This window comes from Sarcophilus harrisii, chromosome 4 (genome assembly GCF_902635505.1).
Source record: "Sarcophilus harrisii chromosome 4, mSarHar1.11, whole genome shotgun sequence".
NCBI lineage: Eukaryota > Metazoa > Chordata > Mammalia > Dasyuromorphia > Dasyuridae > Sarcophilus > Sarcophilus harrisii.
The window spans coordinates 435,166,761-435,187,681 of NC_045429.1; the positions used below are offsets into that span (position 1 = coordinate 435,166,761).

At 46.1% G+C, this 20,921-nt stretch overlaps 1 protein-coding gene across 2 annotated transcripts in view; it reads left to right on the plus strand.

Annotated features, from left to right (window-relative positions):
• Window positions 1-20,921, plus strand: part of FOXN1 (forkhead box N1) — a 48,542-nt gene that overhangs the window by 12,950 nt on the left and 14,671 nt on the right. For both annotated transcript variants that reach the window (XM_031967679.1, XM_031967681.1), the window contains exons 2-5: window positions 12,645-12,796; window positions 13,373-13,843; window positions 16,557-16,661; window positions 19,601-19,731. In XM_031967679.1, the coding sequence (XP_031823539.1) occupies window positions 12,674-12,796; window positions 13,373-13,843; window positions 16,557-16,661; window positions 19,601-19,731 (830 nt within the window). In that variant the 5' untranslated portion in view covers window positions 12,645-12,673. The remainder of the gene's footprint in view (window positions 1-12,644; window positions 12,797-13,372; window positions 13,844-16,556; window positions 16,662-19,600; window positions 19,732-20,921) is intronic.

Sequence of the window (20,921 nt, forward strand, 5' to 3'; positions counted from 1 at the left end):
AGTCCTGGGCCAGTTAGGGGATGGGGGGGTCACTACAACACCAGTCACAGGTCTGGTCTTTGTAACCCAGCGTCCTGAAAGCTCTACTCTTACTCTGATTGGGGTTGAGGAGGAGGCAAGAAGAGAGGCTCCCATACTCCAGTGCTCTAGCTAGGGTTTATTAGCCGAGTGGTCTTGGAGACACAGCACAGTCCCTCCTTTGGTTCCCCTACCAGAATATGTGGGAGTCTGACAATGCCGTCCTGTCCCACTCAGACCAAAATCCACTGAGATTTTCTATCAGTCTTCCAACCATTTCCAATTCTCCTTTTCCAGTACTGAGAGAATCTCTGTAGAATCAGGGATCCCAGTGAAGAAATGAATCAAACTGGCTGGATAACACAAACTGGGACACATATAGCAAAACAGCCGCTCATCTGCTTATTATCATCATCAATAATAACAATAATAATATAAATGTATCTTTAGCTCACAAATGCCTTCTTTACCACAACCTTGTAAAGTAGGAAGCACAAGAATTATTATTCCCATTTTATAGGTGAGGTAAGAAACTGAGACTCGGAGAGATTACATGAGATGAGGTGTTTATTAAGTGCCTACTGTGTGCCAGGCACTCTGAGATTCCACCTACTGTTTTTTATATTCCTGAGTGGCCTTGGTCATGGAAAACTCTCTGGGAATGATGCTTCATCTCTCCACAAAGAATCAGAGGATCAGGACTCTGGGAAGGTCTCAGATTCTCAGAAAAGCTTTCCAGGAAGGACACAGAGGCCATAGGCATTGTCCAAGGTCATACCAAAGACAAAGGTGATCAGAATGCATTAAAGTGGCAAGAATATTGGATAGTGTCAGATAACCCGAGTTCTAATTCCTACTCTGGCACTTATTGAGTGAAGTTAGGAAAGATACTTTGCTACAGTTTCCTCAGCTGTGAAATGAGAAGTTTAAACTAGATGGCCTCTCAGCTTCAAGCTCTGGAGCTAGGAGCCTTTGATTTCCTCCTGCCTATAGAGTCCTCAGTTTCTTCATCTGTAAAATGGGAGTCTTGAGTTCAGATTTGGGTCTATGGTCCAATTAGCCTGGAGACAGGCTAGACAGGAGTGGTCAGTTATCCATCAAAGGGATCCTTCCCCATGGTGCATGCGATTTGAATATGATTTGCATTCAGGATCTTAGTTAAGAGTAGGGTTGGCAGAAGGCTTCAGCCACAGCAGTGCTCAAATGTCAGAAGAAACTAGGAAATTCCTCCTCATCTTTTGTTTCAATCAAGAGTTGCAACCAATGACTGTGCTGGGAAACTAAAAGGGAGAAAAAAATAAATGGAAAGGAAAAGGAAAAAATAATAGATGTCTGCGTTAGGAATGAGGTTAGGGATGGAAAAGGGTTTGGGATTAGGGATCAGAAAGCCGAGGCTTGAACTAAAGAGACTTGGGTTTAAGTCTCAGTTCTGGCACTTGGCGGTTGTGTGACTTTGGGTAAGTCAGGAGCTACCTGAGGCTCAGCCTCCTCGTTTCTTTAAAAAAAAAAAAGTGTTAGGATTAGTTAATTGGGTATTGGTGTTGGAGGAACGGGGTTCAAATGCTGTTCCTCTGCTAATTACCTTTAAGACCCAAGAGAAGTCAATTCCTTTTACTTCTTTAATTTTCTATGCCCTGAAAGTGTATGGGGGAGGACAAAGTTAAAGATACAAGCCCTAGTCACTTGCAGGATTGTACCAAGAATTAAAATGATACGATGGAGATGAAAGTACTGAATAATTATTATAATAGACTTATTTTAAATTTCATTTATTCACTTTTAAAATTTTTTGAATCCCAAATTCTCTCCCTCCAGCCCTTCCCTCACCCACTGAGAAGGCAAGAAAAAAAAAACGATACCCATTTTTACCTGAAGCATTTAATAATCTTAAAGATAGCCTGCAATTGTATTTGACTCTGACCTGATTTCAGTGGTCCAGATAATTAACTAGTACAGTGAGGAAACTGCCCTCACTAATGCAGAACAATTGGGAGTCTTGGAGTTGTCTGGGGTGCTCAGGAGGGAAGTGACTTGACTTGCTCAGGGTCACACAATAAGAAAATCGGCAGCTGAACTAGAACTCTAGTGCTCCTGTCCCTGGGGGTAGTGACAGCCTGCATCTCTCAGCAGGGCAAGGATCTTCAATTTCATCTAAATCCCTCCACCAGAGCATCATGAAGGCTTATTGGTTGAGGTTCAGGAAATTGAAATGTCTTGCAAAGAATACCAAAGCTCAAAGTCAGTTCTTCCTCACTCCAAATGCAGTACTCTATCCACTAGGGCATTCTATCCTTCCTCCTCCTCCTTCTCCTTCTTTTCCTTTTCCTTCTCCTTTTTCTTTTCCTCCTTCTCATTCTTTTTTCTCTTCATTTTCCTCCTTCTTCCTCCTTTTTCTCCTCCTCTTCCTCTTTCCTTTCCTCCTCCTCCTCCTTTTCCTCCTCTTCCTTCTCCATCTACTCATTTTCCTTCTCTTCCTCCTCCCTTTCTTTCTCTTCTTTCTCCTCCTTCTTCACCTCTTCCTCTTCTTTTTCCTCCTCCTTCTCTTCCTCCTTTTTCTTCTCTTTCTCCTCCTCCTCTTTCTACTCTTTTCTCTCCTCCTCATCCTCCCTCTCCTCCTTATAATTATTATTTCTTCTCTCCAGAATCCAAACTCCCTAAAACTCCAGTGCCAATTTCCCCCAGGGGAAGTAGGAATCTTCAGAGAAAGAAAAAGTGGGTCAAGAGTTATGGACTAAGAGAGAGGAAAAAAAAAAAAAGAGGATTGGAATTCATTTTAACCTGAGCTCTGCTACTCAATCCTTTTGGGAACTAGAGTCAATCTCTGAGCTTCAGTTTCCTTAAGTATAAAAGGAGGGAATTAGGTAGATAACTTCAGAGGTCCCAAGCTGTGTGACCAGGGGCAAATCACTTAATCTCCCTGAGCTCTGGCTTCCTCATCTGTAAAATGGAGAAGATAATTGCCCAACCTCCTTCATGGGACAGTGGTGAAGATCAAAGGAGATAATGGCAGTGGAAGCTCTTAGCAAACCGTAAAGAATGACATCAATGTCAGCTATTATTTTGGGAGGCAGCATAGGACAGTGGAGAGAGCGCAACATTTAAGAGTTGGTCGGGGAACTTAAGTTCCAGTCTCAGCTCTACCCCTAAACCAAATCTGGGCAAATCATGAATACTTTCAGTCTCGGTTTCCTCAACTGTAAAAATGAGGCAGTTGGAATAAATAATTGGTTTAACAAAAGAGGCATTGGCTTTGGAGAACCTAAATCTAAATCCTAGTACTGGCTGTTCGATCTTGGGCAAGTCACTTCATTTCTATAAACTACGGTGTCTTTACCTGTAAAATGACATTTTAAAAAATTTACTTCTTTGCGTATAAACTGCTTTGCCCCAGTAGAAAGCAGTCATCGAGGGCAAGGACCCTTTGTGTCAACAGTGCCAAATACATAATACCCACTTAAATGCTTATTGAATAAATAAATGAAGGAATGAGGGAGTTAGGCAAGAAGATGGTTAAGGTCTCACCTCACCAGCTTGTTCTGAAGAAAGACATATAAATACAAGTGGCAGTGTTTCAATGTAGAGATAGGGCTGGAAGTTAGGAAGCCCTGAGTTCAAGTGTGACTATATACAATTCTGGGCAAGTGACTTAGCCTCTCAATGCCTTAGGCAAAGTTTCAAGTCTGGAGGCCACAGATCTGAGTTGCACATCTGTACCCTTGAAGTTTTCCACCTCAGGAGTTCCCTCGGTGATGAGGTTGGAAGGATCTTCCTTCTCCCAAAAAAGTGAGGTCATGAGAGTGGAGGTGGGGTTCAGGTGGGAATGGTGGCCACAGGAAGGGAAGACCTCCAGGCTTAAAAAGACGTTTCCTGCCTCTTAAAACTGTACCTCTCACTATCCCCTCCCCTCCAGCCACCTTCCACCCTTCCATCCTTCCAGAAATGATAGATTGGTCAGACTTCTAATCAATCAACAAAAATTTATAACCACCTATGTTCTAGGAACTGTCCTAGGTATTAGGGAGAAAACAAAAGTAAAGCAATACTTGCCCTCAAGAAGCTTACATTCAATCAGGGGAGACACTGTGTGTGTGTGTGTGTGTGTATGTTTATATACATGTATATGTAGATATATATTTATATATATACATATATATGCAAAGTAAAAAGATAACTTCTGGAATTGAAAGACACCAGCCTTAGGAATGGAAGGAAGTTAAATAATTGTATCAGACTTCCTTGGGGTAGCTAAAGGAACAGTGGGAGCCATCTCTACCCCTGAGATTAGTCTGTGAGGGCATGGGTCTTGCTGCAGGGGGATGGACAAAATGATGGACAAAAGGAAGCTCTGTAATAGTAAAAACTAGCTTGTATCAAGTATCAAGACTTCCTTCCTCACTCAACTTCCCCAAGAAAGCATCTATCTTGCCAGGACTCGGGGGTTTGGAAAGAGAGTGAGCTGAATAGAGAAATGGTGAGGATGGAGTGATAATAAAGGGAGTTCCCTCTGGCAGGGGAGGAAAAAGCTTAAACCTCCTCTTCCCCCCTCACTGGGAAGATGGAAAGCCTTAAGCTACTAATTAGCTCCTTTGGATCTCTCTGGGTTTAGCCAGAAAATACTACTAATCCTTTTCCCTCTAAGGGAGTCAAATAGCAGGTTTGACAGCTCCCCCCTCTCTCCCCTCCACCCTTGCAATTTTTCACAATGCCCCATTTTTGAGTCTCTCTGTTGAGTACCCCAAAGTACCCTAAGAAGTAAATAACTTTGTAAACCTTCAAGTGCTGTAGAAATTCAAATATTTAGCATTCAGTTCAAAGTTATTTAGCATCTATATGGTTAGTGTACTAATAACAGTGATTATGACAGTAAACATAAGACTGCATTATAGGTCAAGAGTAAGCATTGATATGTTTGCCAAACACACAGCAAAAAACCTACACCTTATTTAAGGAATTGGGGAGAAACCAGCCTCAGAGCAAATATTTCCTTTCCCTTGGGTGACCCATAAACCAGTTATTCCGGGTAAAAATTTTTAAAAGGGATTCGGTTTTTGAAATTTTGGCCCTTTCCCCGGAAAATTTTTAAGAATTTTTAAAGGCTTTTTTTCCTTTTAATCCTCCTTGGTAAGTTAGGAAAATTTTGGTTTAAAGGAAAAAGAAAGAAAAAAAAAAGGGTCAATAAGAGCAGAGAGAAATGAAAACAAGAAAGAGAAAAAGAAGTGAAGAAAAAGAATGAGGAAGAAGCAGATAAAGACAAGAAAGAGAAAGGAAAAAAAAAGAAAAAAAGAGGGGAAGTGAGGAAAAAAGAAGAGGGGAAGGAAGGGGGAAGGAAAAGGAAAAGGGAGAAAAGAAAGAAAAAAGGGGAGAGAGAAGAAAAGAAGAGGGAAAAGGGGTGAGGGAAAAAAAAAAGAAGAAGAGAAAAAAGGAGAAGAGGAGAGAAAGAAAAAGAAAGAGAGAGTAAAGGGAAGCCCTTTCCCCAATCTCCCAAGCACTAGGGAACGGAAGTACTGAGAGAGATGACCTCAGAGCAAATATGAGAAAGCCCTTAAGTTGATATACTTCCAAGGTGGAAAGAGAAGGCAAATCTGAGAGGATAGGTGGAAACTCAAAAAGGCTTCACTGGGAATTCAGACTCCATAGCAGGGACATGGAAACAGGGAAAAGAAGAGAGCTAAAAGGTGGGGAAGAGGATAGTGTGTGTGTGTGTATGTGTGTGTGTGTGTGTGTGTGTGTGTGTGTACACACAAGGAGAATCGCTCTGAGAAAACATGTTCCCAGGCTGGCAAAGAGACTGGTTAAATCCAATCCTAAGAGGTTCTCTCTTGCTTTTTTCACATCACAGGATTATTTCATACAAAAGTGTTCATCATTCTCTTGGGGAGTGGGGACAATCACTTCCTTTCTAAATCTCAATTTCCTCATCTAAAAATGGGTCAGAGGGCCAGACCAAGTGATCCCTTAAGACTTTTGATATTTCATGGTATATGAGTTATTTTTGGGAATTTTTTTCTAGAATGAGTTCTCCCCTCCTTTCCCTTTCTCTCTCTTTTCTTTTTTCTTCCTCCTCTCTTTCTGTTCTGTCTCTTGTGTCTGTTGTTGATCTCTCTCCCCCCTCTCTCCTTCTCTCTCCTCTCTCTCTTTCTCCTCTTCTCCCTCTCTCCTTTCCCTTCTCCCCTCTCCCCACTACATTTACCTATGAAGAAGTTAAGGGCCAATTTATGAAAGTCATAGAAATTGGGGGAGGAAGGGTTTTTCCTGAGTCAAGGTCCAACTTGACATTGGAGTTATACTTCTGAGCCCGTTTCCCATCGAAAAATGAGGATGATAATACACCCCCTACAACTTATATAGTAGAGTATAGGGTTGTTGTGAGACAACACTGGACTGAGAAGGAGATTTGGAGACAGCAGAGAAGAATGTGAATCGTGGCTCAGCCACTTTCTGTCTGGGTAACCTTAGACAAATCACTTCTCTTTTCTGGGTCTCACTTTGCTCATCTGTAAAATGGGAAGGTCAGACAAGATAACTTTCAGATTTTAATCTATGACCTTATATACAAGTGAGCTAACATTATTATTACAGAGAAGGAAACTGAGGCTTATGACCTTGGGCAAGTAAATACTTCCTTCTATAAAATAATGGGGCTTGATTAAATCATCTTAAAGTTCTTGGATTCAACCTGGGACAGCCCTCAGCAACTTTCCTTCTCCCTCTGTTCTGACTTCTTCCTTCTATTTCCCTCCAACTGGTAAAATCTAGGTCCCTGCCAGGGTGGGAAGCCCAAGATTATTCAGGGAGTTAGCGCACAGAGGGTCCCAGCTCCCTTTCCATGATGTGTAGGATCACTTAGAGACTTTAGAGGTCATTGACTCCCACCCCCTCATTTTACAGATGAGGAAACTGAGGTCCAGAGAGATGAAGTGATTTGCCCCAAAGAGTCAAGATTGAAATCTGGATTTTCTAATTCCAAATCCAAGGTTGTGGCAGGGACTTGAGCGATTTTGTCTCAACCCAAAGTTTCCAAAATAATAGAATTTGGTTAATTATCTTGGCATTCATCCAGGGACTTTGAAAACCTTTTGTGACTCGGTTTCCTCATCAAATGATCTAATGACGGCCTGAAGGGTTGTAATTGTAAGAAGGAAAGGGCTGGGGGGGGAAGGGAAGGTGGGGCCTCCCAGCTGCCGGGCCTGTGGCTGCCTTGCCGTGAGCATGAAGGAGCTGGCCCGGCCTCTCAGCTTTAATGAATACTTGGGGAATGGGGTGGGGAGGGGAGAAGGAGCCAAGGATGCTGTCATTTCTCCCCGGGGATGAATTATCCCTTGGGGAGCAGCCAAGGTCCCTCGTCGGGAAAGCTGATCCCTGCCTCAGGTCGGGGGGAAGGGGGCAAGCCCCCGCCCCCTCCCCGGGCAGAGCCCGGACTCTGGGCCGGGCCTGGGGAGCGGGGGCCGTGGTAGTCATGCGGAGCCGATAGGATTCCGCGGCAGCCCCGGGGCCAAGTGCTCCCGGAGCGGCGGCGCTCGCTTCCAGCCCGTCTCACCCCGACGGATGCAGGCCGCGGCTTCCCCTCCGTGGTCACGCCCCATTTAGTGCCGGCTGGGCTCGGGAGCGGGGCCCCGGGGGCCTCTGGGAGGGCCCAGAGGGGGGGCCTCGCCTTGGCCGCTTCCAGGCTGGAGCCCGGCGACCCCGGCTCCCGCAGGCGGGACTGACCGAGGGTTCTCCGGGCCGCTTGGAGCTAGAATTAGAAGGGAAACTGAAGGCACCCAGTCCGAGCCCCCCCTCTATAGATGAGGAAGCAAAGACCAGAGGGATGGGGTGATTTCTCTGAAGCACTGAGTGCCATCAGTGAGATTCGATGCCCTTTCTGCCTGCTCTGTGCCTCAGTTTTCCCCTCAAAAACGAGAGAGGTTGGGGCAGCCTCAGACACTTTCTAGCTGTGTGACCCTGAGCAAGTCATTTAACTCCAATTGCCTGGGGGTGGGGGGGAAGGTTGGAGTAAATGATCTGGGAAGCTCCTTGCTTCTCTAGTTCAAGGATTCTCCTTATCACAACCTGTGATATTCCTCAGGATCCTTCATCTCACCCCAACACTAAGCCCTTCCTTTCATGTTCCTCAGGCTGGTACTTAGTCATTAGATCAAGTCCCTTCCTGACCTTCCATGGAGCTCAAGTCTCTAAAGTTCCTTAAATGTCTTGTTAGGTCTGCTTCTTATCCCATCTTCTCCCCCAAAAATCTGCCTCCCCAAACAACAGAAGCTTCATAAATATTTTTTGAATGAATTGGATAAATCCTCCTTGGCCTCTGGACAAAAGCCAGCCAGGCAAGGTCCTCCTCCGCTTCCCAGGGATGGACGTATCCCATTGGCTTCTGGGTAAATTGAGAAAAAATTTCTGCTTTTTCCTGTGCTCCCACTAACCAAGTTAGGGGCCCCCCCATGGCCTCTATGAGAGCTTTCTCTCTGGTTTGCTAGAAAGCCAGAAGCCTCTTGAGGAAGGGTTTCCTCTCCTGCTGCCCCTTGGGTGCCTGGTCAACAAGATAGACACAAGTGACCTTTAGGGTTGAACTTTGAGTGACTTTGGGGACTCTAGAAGTCTTGGCTGCTGGGATCCCATGTTCCATCACTTGTAAAAGGACCACAATGCGATCTAGAGAGCCTTCCTGCTCCCCACAACCCTGCTCAGGACCTGCCAAGGTCCTGATACACACCAAAATGGCATACTTGCCTCAGGTTGCAGATCAGACAGGGATACAGTAAGGTGATCTCAAAGTGACCAGGGTCCCAGGGAATTCATACTAGGCAGTCCTCCTTTGACTTCTTTCCCTTCCATGATGTGCCTGGGTCAGATCATGGTAAGAGCAGAAACCACAGGTTATCCCCAACCTTTTCCAGGATGAGAACACCTGCTCCAGCATCTCTACCCACACCACCTAGACGGGCACCAGCCATCAGGGGTCATACCACCCTACAAGCACAAAGGCGTCGGGGTTATGGCATGGTCTCTCAGGGCACTGCCCACAGAGTGCACAGAAGTGTTATGCTTTTCAAATATTTTTTAAACACTCTTAGAAAGCATGGTAGAATTTGTACTATAATTCTTAAATATATATAAAATTTCATGAAGGAAATCAATCAATTTATAAACATTTGTTAAGCATTTATTAGATGTCAAACATTAAGCTAAAAATTGTGATTAAAAGGACAAAAACTTTTGGTTCCTGTCCTCAGGGAGCTTATATTTCATCAGAGCAGACAATGTGCACCTAATTCAATATTATGTAAATTGTATAAATATAATAAAAATGTGGGGGGTTCCATAGCACCGTGGAACATAGGAAGCATTTTAAAATGTTTCTCTCCCCCTCTCTTTTTCTCTCTTTCTCTTTCTCTGTCCCTCCATCTTTGTCTCTTTCCTTCTCTCCCCCTCTATTTTCTCCCAGATTTTAAGTTTAATTTTCATTATTAACATTGTCTCCATCACTTTCTTAAGTCTAGACAATCAACAATAACAACAAAAATGAAACCTTAATTAGTAGCCTGCTGATCCCAAAGGCATAAATACTCCCACTGATAATTTAACAATTGGCTCTCAGAGAGCTGGTTCGAGCTGGCTCTAGCACACTCTGTTAGGAGGATCATAAAAGTTAAAAGTTTTGAGTTTGGATTTTTAAATATTTGCTATTTTATTATTTTTATTTATTATTAATAATATTGTAATTTAGCAATATTATTGTTATTATTTTATTTTTAGTTATTTATTTTATTACTCATCGCAGAATCTGCATATATCTGACAGTAAAAAGAGACTGACTTAAGGAATAGAAGCAAGTCTTAAGGGTTCAAATCCTGTCACGGACATGTGACCTGAGGCAAAGCTTTAAATCTGTCAGTGCCATCAATCAGCTTTCTTTTTCTTTTTTCTTTCTTTTTTTCCTCTCAGGCAATTGGGATTAAGTGACTTGTAGCTAGTAAGTATTTAAGGCCAGATTTGAACTTCGATCCTCCTGACTCCAGGTCTGGTGTTCTAGCCACTCAGCCACCCCTTCCAATCAGCTTTCTAAGACTGTTGGTTATGCATCAAGTGCTTATTTGTATTAATAGGAGTTTCCACCCTGAGAGCTTCCTATGCCAATAGAATTACAATAGGAAAAAAAGCCATATTGACATGTGAGACATTAGTCAGTCTACAAAAGCAGCTAATTTATTAAGGGACCATGGCCCCATGGGCCAGTAGGATGGATACAAGCGACTTTGTCCAGGCATTTTTGGATTGCACCTTTGGTGTAGTCCAGTGCCATAACTAAGAGGGGGCGATCGGGGCTTTAGCCCAAAGTGCCAGTATTGGGTGAGTAACACGTCCTCTGCCAGACCGTGCCTCCCCAGGACTTTGTGGTTGTGATACTCATTTCTTGAACTCTCCCCTCTTGCCCCAATCCCCACAACTCTGGAGGAAAAGACACAATCTCTCTGTCCAAACAACTGTATCCCCCACAGTCCTGCTACCTCTTCAACCTTTCTGTCCTCCTCAGCCTCAGCTATTTTCCCCCCAAGTGACAAAACTTTTTATTTTGGCTCAAATAACTAGATTTGGAAAATCTACAGAAAAGTGTAAATAAATTATTACCCAGAGCTCATGGAGATCTTGGCCAGGACATGTCGCAACTCTCTGGGCGTGGGATTCAGAATCTGGGATAGAATTGAGTGATCTCGAAAAATCTCTGTTCTCTGCCTTAAAGGTGCTCTTAAAAGAGAGCAAAGGGCATGGAAGGGCAGCCTGGAGAGATAGCGAGGACATGGAAACCAGGGCAGGCAGTCCTACTGCATTCACTGATATGATCTGAGGGCTGATCTCCTGTATCAGAGCCTTCGAGCCTTATGTTTTTGGGAGTCCCTTTCCATATTCCCCAGTGTGGGGAGCTCAGGGGGCACCCTAATTTTCTGTTCTCAAATAGGATTGATGTGCATTAAGGACAGTGCTTTATCCCACCCCCATATACTAACATATACACACACTTGCACACATACACACACTCGCACACTACACACTTGCACACTCACACATACACACACTCGCACATACACACATATACGCACACTCACGTATACACACCCAGTCGCACACTCACACATACACAGACTCACACACTTACACATGCACATACACACTCTCACACTCACACACACATACTGACACACACATACAGACTCACACACTCTCACACACACATGCACACGCACACTCACACATACACACGCACATACACACTCATACACACACCCGCACACTCACACATACACACACCCACACACTCTCACACACTTACACATGCACTCACACACACACATACACACACTTGAACACACATACATACACTTGAACACACTTACACATGCACATGCACACGCACACTAGTCCAGCCTGGATTCTTGACCTCATACTGGTAAGGAAGCTAGTGACCTAGGTTGGATTCACCCAACCATGATCTTCAAACTAGAAGGGATCTTAGAGATTCTTTTACCCAACCCTATCAGTTTACACAGGAGGAAATTGAGGCACGGGGAAGGAACTTGCCCAAGATTAAATAGCAGATGAGCAGCAAAGCTAGTATGAGAACCCAGATGTCCCGACATGTGGGTCAGTAGTCTTTCTGTAGCCCCACAATGTCTCTTGAATAAATCAAGCCTTTCCCTTTTTTCTCTCCTCCTCCCTCTCAGTCTCTTCCCATTTCTTTCATCCAGTGATTTGTTCTCCAAGCCTGGGGTTTATATGAGGGTTTAGAGGATCATAAGCTCAAAAGATTTAAAAAATGAAAAGAATTTTTAAAATCATGTAATCCCTACAGCTTCCATTGCACAGATAGGAAGACTGAGGATGTTTACATGTTGCAATTTGACAGGTTTTTCTTAGGCATCTTGTTGAAAAGGTCCCTATGTTCCAGGTGTTAATTGGAGATTAAAAAGGAGGACTGGACACTGGGCTTTGAGGGCTTTCAGTCAGTAAGGAGTACGGAACAGGTCCATCCATCGTTCTGCCATTGACCATTGTTTTACTCTGGGCCAGGCATGGTGTCTAGGCACTAGGGGAAGAGGTGGGGGGAGAGGAGCAAAGAACAGTGAATATTCCCCATTTCGAGGAGTTTAAGTCTACCCTTCTCTATCTCATTCACTCCATGCTCCAATTGTAGGAGGGAAAGGTTTTAGCCAAGGATTATCAGAGCAATAATAAAGCACATTACGACCGACTCATCAACCAGCATTTTTCCTACTATAGCAGAAAGTATAACAAGTGATTTTCCCCAACACTGCACCAGGTATTGGACCAAGACTGAGGGGAAAAACACAAATGAACCCGTCCCTTCCTCAGAGAGTGGATGAACGTTCTTTCAGAGCAGACACATACAAGAATATGCCAAATAAATACACAGATATGCGATCATTTGGAAGAGATTGGGGGGGGGGGCACTCATAAGAAGGGAAGGCTGAGCTGTGCTTTAAATCTGGGCCATCGGGAGGGTCCAGCAAAGAGCTCCAGAACATGCCTTCTGAGGGGACCGGGATCGGGTGTAACAATGAAAGTTCCCAGACTACCCATAGTTACCGGCGGGGATGGGGCACTGGGTCTCATTGCAGCCGACTTTCTCCGAAGCCAGGATTGGGTGATGGTCTCTCTGCTGCAGCAACCATCTGAAATCCCACTGACTCCCCCGGAGAGCCTTGAGGGAGAGCATCGGGAAGGCCTCATGCAGACCCGAAGGGCCACAGGCTCCCCACCCCCACAAAGTGTAAGTACCCGGTGACCACGGGGCCCCATTTTTTGAGTGACAGTGAGAAGACTCCAGATGAGTTTATGTTCTGGCTCTCCTTACCTGGGTGACCTTAACCGAGCCCTTTCCTCCCAAGAGGGCTCAGAGACTTCCTGAGTAAAACAGAGGCCCGAGGGGTCCCTTCTGTGATGACGACCAATTATTTTGTGAGGATGCAAGGTGACATCAGGGCAACACTTAGCAAAGCAAAAAGCCTTATTCAAATGTCAGCGATCATTGTCACATAATTACAGACCCCAGAATGTCAGACCTGAAAGGGCCTTTGGCTGTCATCTGCTCCAAACCCCCTCGGAGGTCCAGAGAGTCGGCAGCAGGTTCAGGACCAGAGTGTCTCCTGAATCCCAATCTCCTGTGCACGCATGTGCCACCGTCTCTTAGACCAAAGGCTTCAAAGAACAGACATAGAGTGTCCACCCTCCCTGCCAGAGCATCCACCTTTCCCTTCTTCCATATGCTCCAAGGCTGGTACAACCTCCTCCAGCTGGCCTCCAGAGCCTGCAGACGTCTTCCTTAACCTTCTCCTTCCTTTTCCAGGAGAACCCTGGCTTCAGCTGCCCACCCTACCCAGGCGATGTCCAGCCGGAGCCGGAGCCCTCCATCTCCTCCCACAGCCCCAGCCCTTCCTCCCCGTGCCCCGAGCAGCTCCAGAGTCACTTCCCCGCCGGCCCGGGCCAGACGGCCTTCCGGCTCTCCCCGACCGAGAAGTACCAGGGTTTCGTTTACGAGGATGGGCCGGCGGTAGGGAGCCCGGGACGCTTCCTCAAAGGCAGCCGGGTCCCCTTCCACCCGTACAAGCGGCAGTTCAATGAGGACGTTTTTCTCGAGGCTCACCCGGCCCTCGGCTTGGATGGACACTCCTTCAAGAGCCCGGGATGTATGGAGACTTTTGAGGATGTGGCCAGCGCTGGGGACACCGAACCGTTCGCCCCCAGCTTCTCGGCAGAGGCCGCTGCCTGGTGCAACGGCCCCCACTATCCCAGCCAGGAGCACAGCTCACAAATGATGGTGAGTGATAGCCCGAGCGGGCCAGATTTCTTTCCTTTGTCCTCTGCCTCATCCCCTAGCAGCAGCCCATCCCAAAGCTCTGGACTCCCTCACTAACCCCACCCCCCCATGCTTCACCCCCAGACCACCAGGGCAAGAGCAAGCTTCAGACTTCAGTTAGGGCTATATTTGTATAATATATATGTATATATAAGCTTTAGACTTTAGTTGGAGCTATATTTATATGATATATATTATATATGTATCTATATATAACTTTAGACTTCAATTGAGGCTATATTTATATAATATATATTATATATATAAGCTTTAGACTTCAGTTGGGACTATGTTATATATATATATATGTGTATATATATATATATATATATATACACATATATATAAGCTTTAGACTTCAGTTGGGGCTATATTTATATAACATATACATGTGTGTATTTATACGTATGGGGCTATAAAGTCGGCAGCTCCCTCCGAGCACTGAGGAGGGAAGGAAGGGAAGCAGGTACGGGAAGGTGGGGGCTGGCAGGGGAGGGAAGCTGGGCAGCTTCCCAGCTCCTCCTGAGTCAGGTCTCTCTGGTGTGGTTTCATTATTTTTTTGTTTGAAGTGTCATGAATCTCCAGCATATCTGACACACCCATATGCAAATGCCAGCTCAGAAACACATTCCACAGGCACAGAAGAAGTCATTTTTAGATGATCCCCATTTATTTGTTTTTGTCATTTGATGGGTCCCAATCAGCGCTGATGGAGGATGCAACCACTTTAAGGGGATCCCCAGTCCGTGGAGATATTAATGAGGTTCTAACAAGAGAAGGGTTTTAGGGACCATATAACCTAAGAATCTGAGAAGTGGACTGATGGACCCTCAGGAGTAAGCAGAGTTGGGATTCAAACTCAGCTCCTCTGGATGCCTTCATTTCCTTCTCTGGCAAATGGAGCAGTTGTCTAGATGTTCCTTCTAGACCTCTGAGATCCAGAATCCTTCCAGCTTCCAAGCCATCATGCCAGAGAGCATTACAATTGGGAACTGACTTGATCCCTGTTCCCAGAATGACCCCGTATTTACAGAGCTCCCTGGAAAGAAAATGTGGGAGGTCAATTTGTCCATCCCCCTATCTCCTAGGCAGAGAAATCTTCCTGGCTTCCAACCCTTACCCCTCCTATCTATCAAAGCCAGGAGGACCAAAAGCAAACTGGGTTCTTAGGCATTCGCTCTCTCTCACCCACCCTTACCGAGTGCCCTTGTCCCAGGTCTCCCAGGCAAGATCATAGAATCATAGCTCTAGGGATGCAAGGGACCGTAAAGGGCACCTAATTCAACTTCCTCATTTTTACAGTGAAGAAAACTGAGGCACAGGGGCATAAAGGGGCTTGCTCAAGGTCACACAGAAACCCAGCTTCTCTGACACTTTCCACTGGACCACGAGCTCACTTCCACGTCCGATGGCTGGTGATTCAGCCTCTTACACAGGCAGCTCAGAGACCATCTGATCTAAAGCCCTCGTATTGAGATGAGGAACCCAAGGCTCGGGGAGTTCGAATTTGATTAAACTAGGCGGTGGCACAGTGGGCTGGCACAGAGGGTCTGCAGTTAGGAAATCCTGAGTTCAAATGGTGTCCTCAGTCACTTACTGTGTGACTCTGGGCAAGACATTTAACTGTTTGCCTCAGTTTCCCCATCTATAATATGGAGTAACAATAGCACTTACCTCCCAGAGTTTCAGTGAGGGTTAAATGAGATAAAATTTGCAAAGTGCTTTGCACAGTGCCTGTTACTAAGCAAAAGTTAGCTCTTATTAAGTTGCTTGCCCAAGGACACTTAGATAATATGCATCAAGGGCAGGATTTGAACCCATGACTCCTGACTCCAGCATTCTTTCCATCATCCTATCCTGCCTTTATTTCATTACCCGTGTACATTTATTGACCCACTATGGTCCTGAACACTGTAGGGTCAGCAAAGACAGACAGGATGTGGGTTCTGCCCTCAAGGAGCTAATAGACAATAGTAATAAAGGCAGCAGGGGCTAAGGGCTGGAGGAGTGGTGCAGGGCTCTACGAGGTGTTAGAGGGAGAAGCACTGAGCACAGAGGAGGGCTTCATGGTGGAGGCAGCGCTTCCATGGAGGGTGAATCCATTTCCCCTTTCCTGAGGTCGTTCAGGTGGTGGGGAAGTTAATGGGGGATGAAAGAAAGGGAAGAGGAGCTGACACTGGATCAACCCTTCCTCCCATTGAGTGAGCACACTTTCCTATAATACCAGTTATGTCACACACGGGCTTGTGCACTGACATTCTCAGGCTCCGGGATTCCCAAAGACTACCTTGGGTCCATCCTCATCTTCCCTCATTTCCCTGCCAACCAACAGAAAGGGAAGAGAAGAGCGATGGTGGGGAAAGGACTGACTGAGTTTGGTTTGGGGTAAAGCGCCGGTCCTTGGACATGGGACCTTCCTTAGGCGTTCTTAGAGTGGACCCATTATGCAAGTTCACAGATGCTGAGTTAGAAGATGCTAGGAGTCATTGAGTTCGACCTCCATGTTTTACAGATGAGGAAGTAAATTCCCGGAGACATTAAGGACCTGTGCAGAATCACCCAAATAAGAAAGATCTGAGGCAGGATTTGAACCCAGGTTCTTCTCACTCCAAGCTTGGTGCCCTATCCACTAATTCATGCTCCTCTCAAATATCTGTTTTATTTCTGCTTCCAGCATGGGTCGGAGGTCAAACTCAAGCCACCCCCTATGGAGGGCCCACCTGGATTGTACTGTTACCAGCCCCAGCACATGTACTGCCCCTCCCAGCCCTTTCACCAGGTAGGTATAAAGGGCAGGGGAGAACAGAGGGATCTCACTGGGGGCTAGGAGGTAATAAAGACGCTAAAACTCCATGTTTGCCCTCCTGAAATGCTCCAGGGAAGATAGGAGTGTTTTACAGGGAGCAATGGAGCACGTGGGCCTGGGAGACTACAGGAAGAAGCTGCATCTCTTGGCCCTTTCTCAGGGTGACAAAGGAAGCGGCTATAGACCCAACTCTCAGATGCTCCACCTCATGTGTAGGCCCCCCAGAAACATGTCGACATTGGCCACTGGAGGGAGGGAATTTTAACCCCAGGAAGGGGGATTTTCTGCTCCAGTTACGAAATCCCAGGGAGGGGCTGATGGTCTCCGCCTCAAGAGAAAGCAAGCCCACAAAACTAGAAATAGGGGAAGGAATTTCAGAAGGGGAAAAGCTGGAAATGGAGTAATCCATGGGAAAAGTTGAGGAAAAAGAGGAAAAAACAGGATCCAAAAACAATTAAATATAGTAACTTAGAGTTCAGTAAATGCAAAGGAATCAGTTGCATTCCCTTTTTAACAAAAAAAGTACAGGGAAAATGGGGAAGCATTCAAGCAGAAATTTAAATGTAGACCAACATCTCACACCACATCCAAAATGAGCTACAAATGTATACTTGATCTTAAGATGAAAGGTCAACGCCAATCTGATGAAAGGGAAGGAGATGCTTTTCACAAATACAGGTAGAAGACCAAATCGGGAATAGAGATGAGTATAAAAAGTACCCAAAATTAAGAAGTTTTTCACAAATACAGACAAAAGACTAAATCAGGAATAGAGAAGACTGTAAAAGGTCACCAAATCAGGGATAGAGATGATTATAAAAAGATACCTAAAATTAAGGGTTGAAAGACAGTGAGATGAGGAGGAAATAAGATGAGGTAAAATAAGGGAAGCGACACAATGTGATAAAAAGAACACTATACAATACTTATGTTCTTATCCTAAATATGCCCCTTACAGTGTGACTGTGAGCAAGTCACTTTTCTCTGGGTTGGCTGAGATGATCCCAAGTGTTCTATCCTGAGGAAGGGCCCTCTGATCATTTCCTCTTGTTTAACATGGGACTTTCTAATTCATCTCCTTGCTTCTTGGGTTCCTGGTCTTCATGCTGAAGAGATTAGACAGCCTCTGTGACCCCTTCCTGCTCCACATCCATGAAATCTAAAGGTCTTTTCCTTCATTGCTCCAGTCCCTTCCACTCCATCCTCCTTTCCCAGATTTTCCCTGGGCCCATCCTCCCATCCCCCTCGCTTCAAGCTCCACCCCTGGTGCCCAGGATGCCAAGTGATTACCCCACACTGGCATGGGCTGAATGTAGAGAAAGTTTTTAAAAATCCCCACATCGGAGCAGCTCAAACGCTTCCCGGGAGTAGCCGGGCAAGACAGAGCAAGTGGTGTACCCTGCACCCATCTCCATCCACCTGCAGACTGGCACAAGGACAAGACTTGCCTGTAGAGCAGGTTTCCTTCCCCAGTTCTCCGGCAGCATTTACCCCGTTTGCAGTGAAAGCAGCAGTGCCAGGTAGAGACAAGTCAAACCATCCCAACCATGAGAGAAAGGACTGAGAGAAATCTCAGACCACGGAATGCTAGAGCTGAAAAGAGCTTGGACGGCATCCGGTCTGGAGGGAGAAGGGAGGGCAGAGGAGACAGACAGAGCTGCTGAGCAGCTTTTCTGGGGGGAGGGGGAGATTGGGGTGTAAGCAAGCTTCATGTGCCTGGGACTGGAGTCCCCAAGTCCCTAGCAAGGGTTCCGCAACAGCCAGGAAGCATCCTAATTGCACTTCTCTCAGATGCCTCAGAAAGTCCAGGACCGGCTTTGATTCCAACTCCCGGACCAGATGGCCCCTCCCCTGACTTTATAGGGCCTGGGGTAGAGAGTGACTCAGCCTTGAGTTCCTTCTAGGTGACCTGAAAAGCTCGAGAGACAGGGAGCACCTTGGGGAGGGGAAGTCTCCCACCCCCCCATAAAAGGCCCGTCCCTGACACTTCACAGCCCTCACACGCCGCATAAAACCAGCCCCCTCCATCCCCACCCCGTCCCTGCCACCACCTCCTGCCCTTCCAAGGAGCCACTGAAACTCATAAAAGGCTAAGAAACTGATGAATCGTCAGGCCCGCCATTGCTGATGGCCATGGCCACATGTCAGGGGCTACGGCTGCCCCCAAGGCCAGAGAGGTTTGGGCAAGGGCCCGAACACTTGAAGGGCAGGGAAGGGACTTGGGTGACTTCCCCCATTGTCACCTACTGGTCCAAGTGTGGACCATGTCCTAGCTGTGTGGTTGTAGTCACACGGCAGGGACAAAGGGACCTAAGGGATCTGGGCACCCAGAATTGAACCTTTCCTCATTTCTGGAATGAGAAGGTTGAGGTGGAAGAGTTCTAAGGTCCTTTGTAGCTCTGACACTATGATTCCATCCACTCCCTGCAAAACTTAGCATCAAATCAGTGAAGCAAATAAAGTATGGAGAGGAATGAATCAACTCACAAGAATATGAGGGACTCCCAAATATATGCTGTCCCCCATTCTTGATCATAAATTTAAAACTGAAAAGTCCCTCAGAGATGTAACCTCCTAATTTTATCAATGGGGAAACTGAGGCACAAATGGAGAAATTGAGGTTAAATGACTTGGCCAGAGTCCTGTCACAGAGATAATGTGTCTGGGTGGAATTCCAACACAGTTCTTCCTGTCTTCAAGTTCAGTACTCTAGTCGCTATACCCTCCTGCATTTCTGGTGTTTTCCCTCTCTAAATTTCACTTCCTGCCTGAATCTTTATTAGGCATCAGGCTAAGGGCTTCTGAGGATGCACCTCCATATTAGAGAACAATCAAGGGAAAGGCAACTATCCTGATGCAGAGGCTCCGGCTTACCACAAACCCCGCCGTGCTGACTTCCTTTCTCTCCACAGTACCCCCCTGGGAATGGCAATTATCCAATGACCTACCTCCCTTCCCCACACTATGCCTACCAGAGGATCGCCCCTCAAGCCAGTGTGGAGTCTCAGCAGCCACTGTTCCCCAAGCCCATCTATTCATACAGGTAACTGCACCCTTATTCCCCCCTGCCCTAGGCAAACCACCTTTCCTCTCATCCCCCTCTTCCCCCAGTTATTACCTCTCTTCCCATTTGCCCATCCTTCTCAACCTCATCCCCCCCGCCCCCACCCAACCTCTCTGAGCTTAGGATGCTGTTGGGATGCAGTCAGGTGGATTCAGGAATGGGTCGGAAGGTGAGGATCTGGTTTTGACATTTAAACAACTTGTGTGACCTTCAGCGATGCAGTTCAACACTCCCAGCCTCATCTTACCCTTTTAGTTAATCTGGGGGCTGGATGGGACTCCAAGATCCCTGGATCCCAGGATTCTGCCGCAGCCAGACAAGTCACTTTCCCTCAATGGCTTCCAGTTTCCCACTCTGGAAAATCAGGAGCTGAATACTGTGGAATAGTGGAAAGGGTGGAATTAAGAAGCAGAGGAGCTAGACTCTTAGACAAGTTATTTAACCTATCCAGGTCATGGGTCCGCATCTGTGAAATGTGGGGGTTGGCCTGGATGACCCTTGGGCTAAATCTATGATTTTGACTTCCCTTTCAGGTCTAGCATCATATTAGAACCTATAATAGGTATCCTACCCCTGCCCCTTTCTGCTACAACCTCTCACCTTCAGCCCTGGCCCCAGTACTCAAATTATATACAACTGACTACAATTTTGGAGAGGATTAGGGTCAGAGTTCACTAAATCTCAGAGTTAGAAAGGACCTCAGAACCCCAAAGTCTAATCCAACCAGCAACTGACCAAAAGTCCCATCTACAACTGGACCCTGGAGGCATTAGTCCCCATCTTGTGGCTACAGGTTCTGGCTTTGGTGGCTGATGGGTAGGGGCAATAAAGGAAGAGTAGATTGGCTCTCTTGACACCCATTACATTTCTGACTCTTTCTTCTCTCTGTCAGTCAATCTGAGCTCAGCCCTACCTTACTATGGTGGGGAGGTGGTAATAATGGAAAGAGGCCACAAAGACTTAGGATCTAATTCCAGTTTTCCCACTTAACCTTGACTTTGGGCAATTGACTCCCCCTCTGTGATCTTCTCTGCCAAGTGCAGATGATGATAATAATATTACTTGCCCTACTTATCTCACAGGATAGTAAATGGTAAAGCGTTATATAAATGCAAGCTACTATTACTGCTTTTACTAATAACAGCCTAAGCCAGATGCCCAAAGATCGT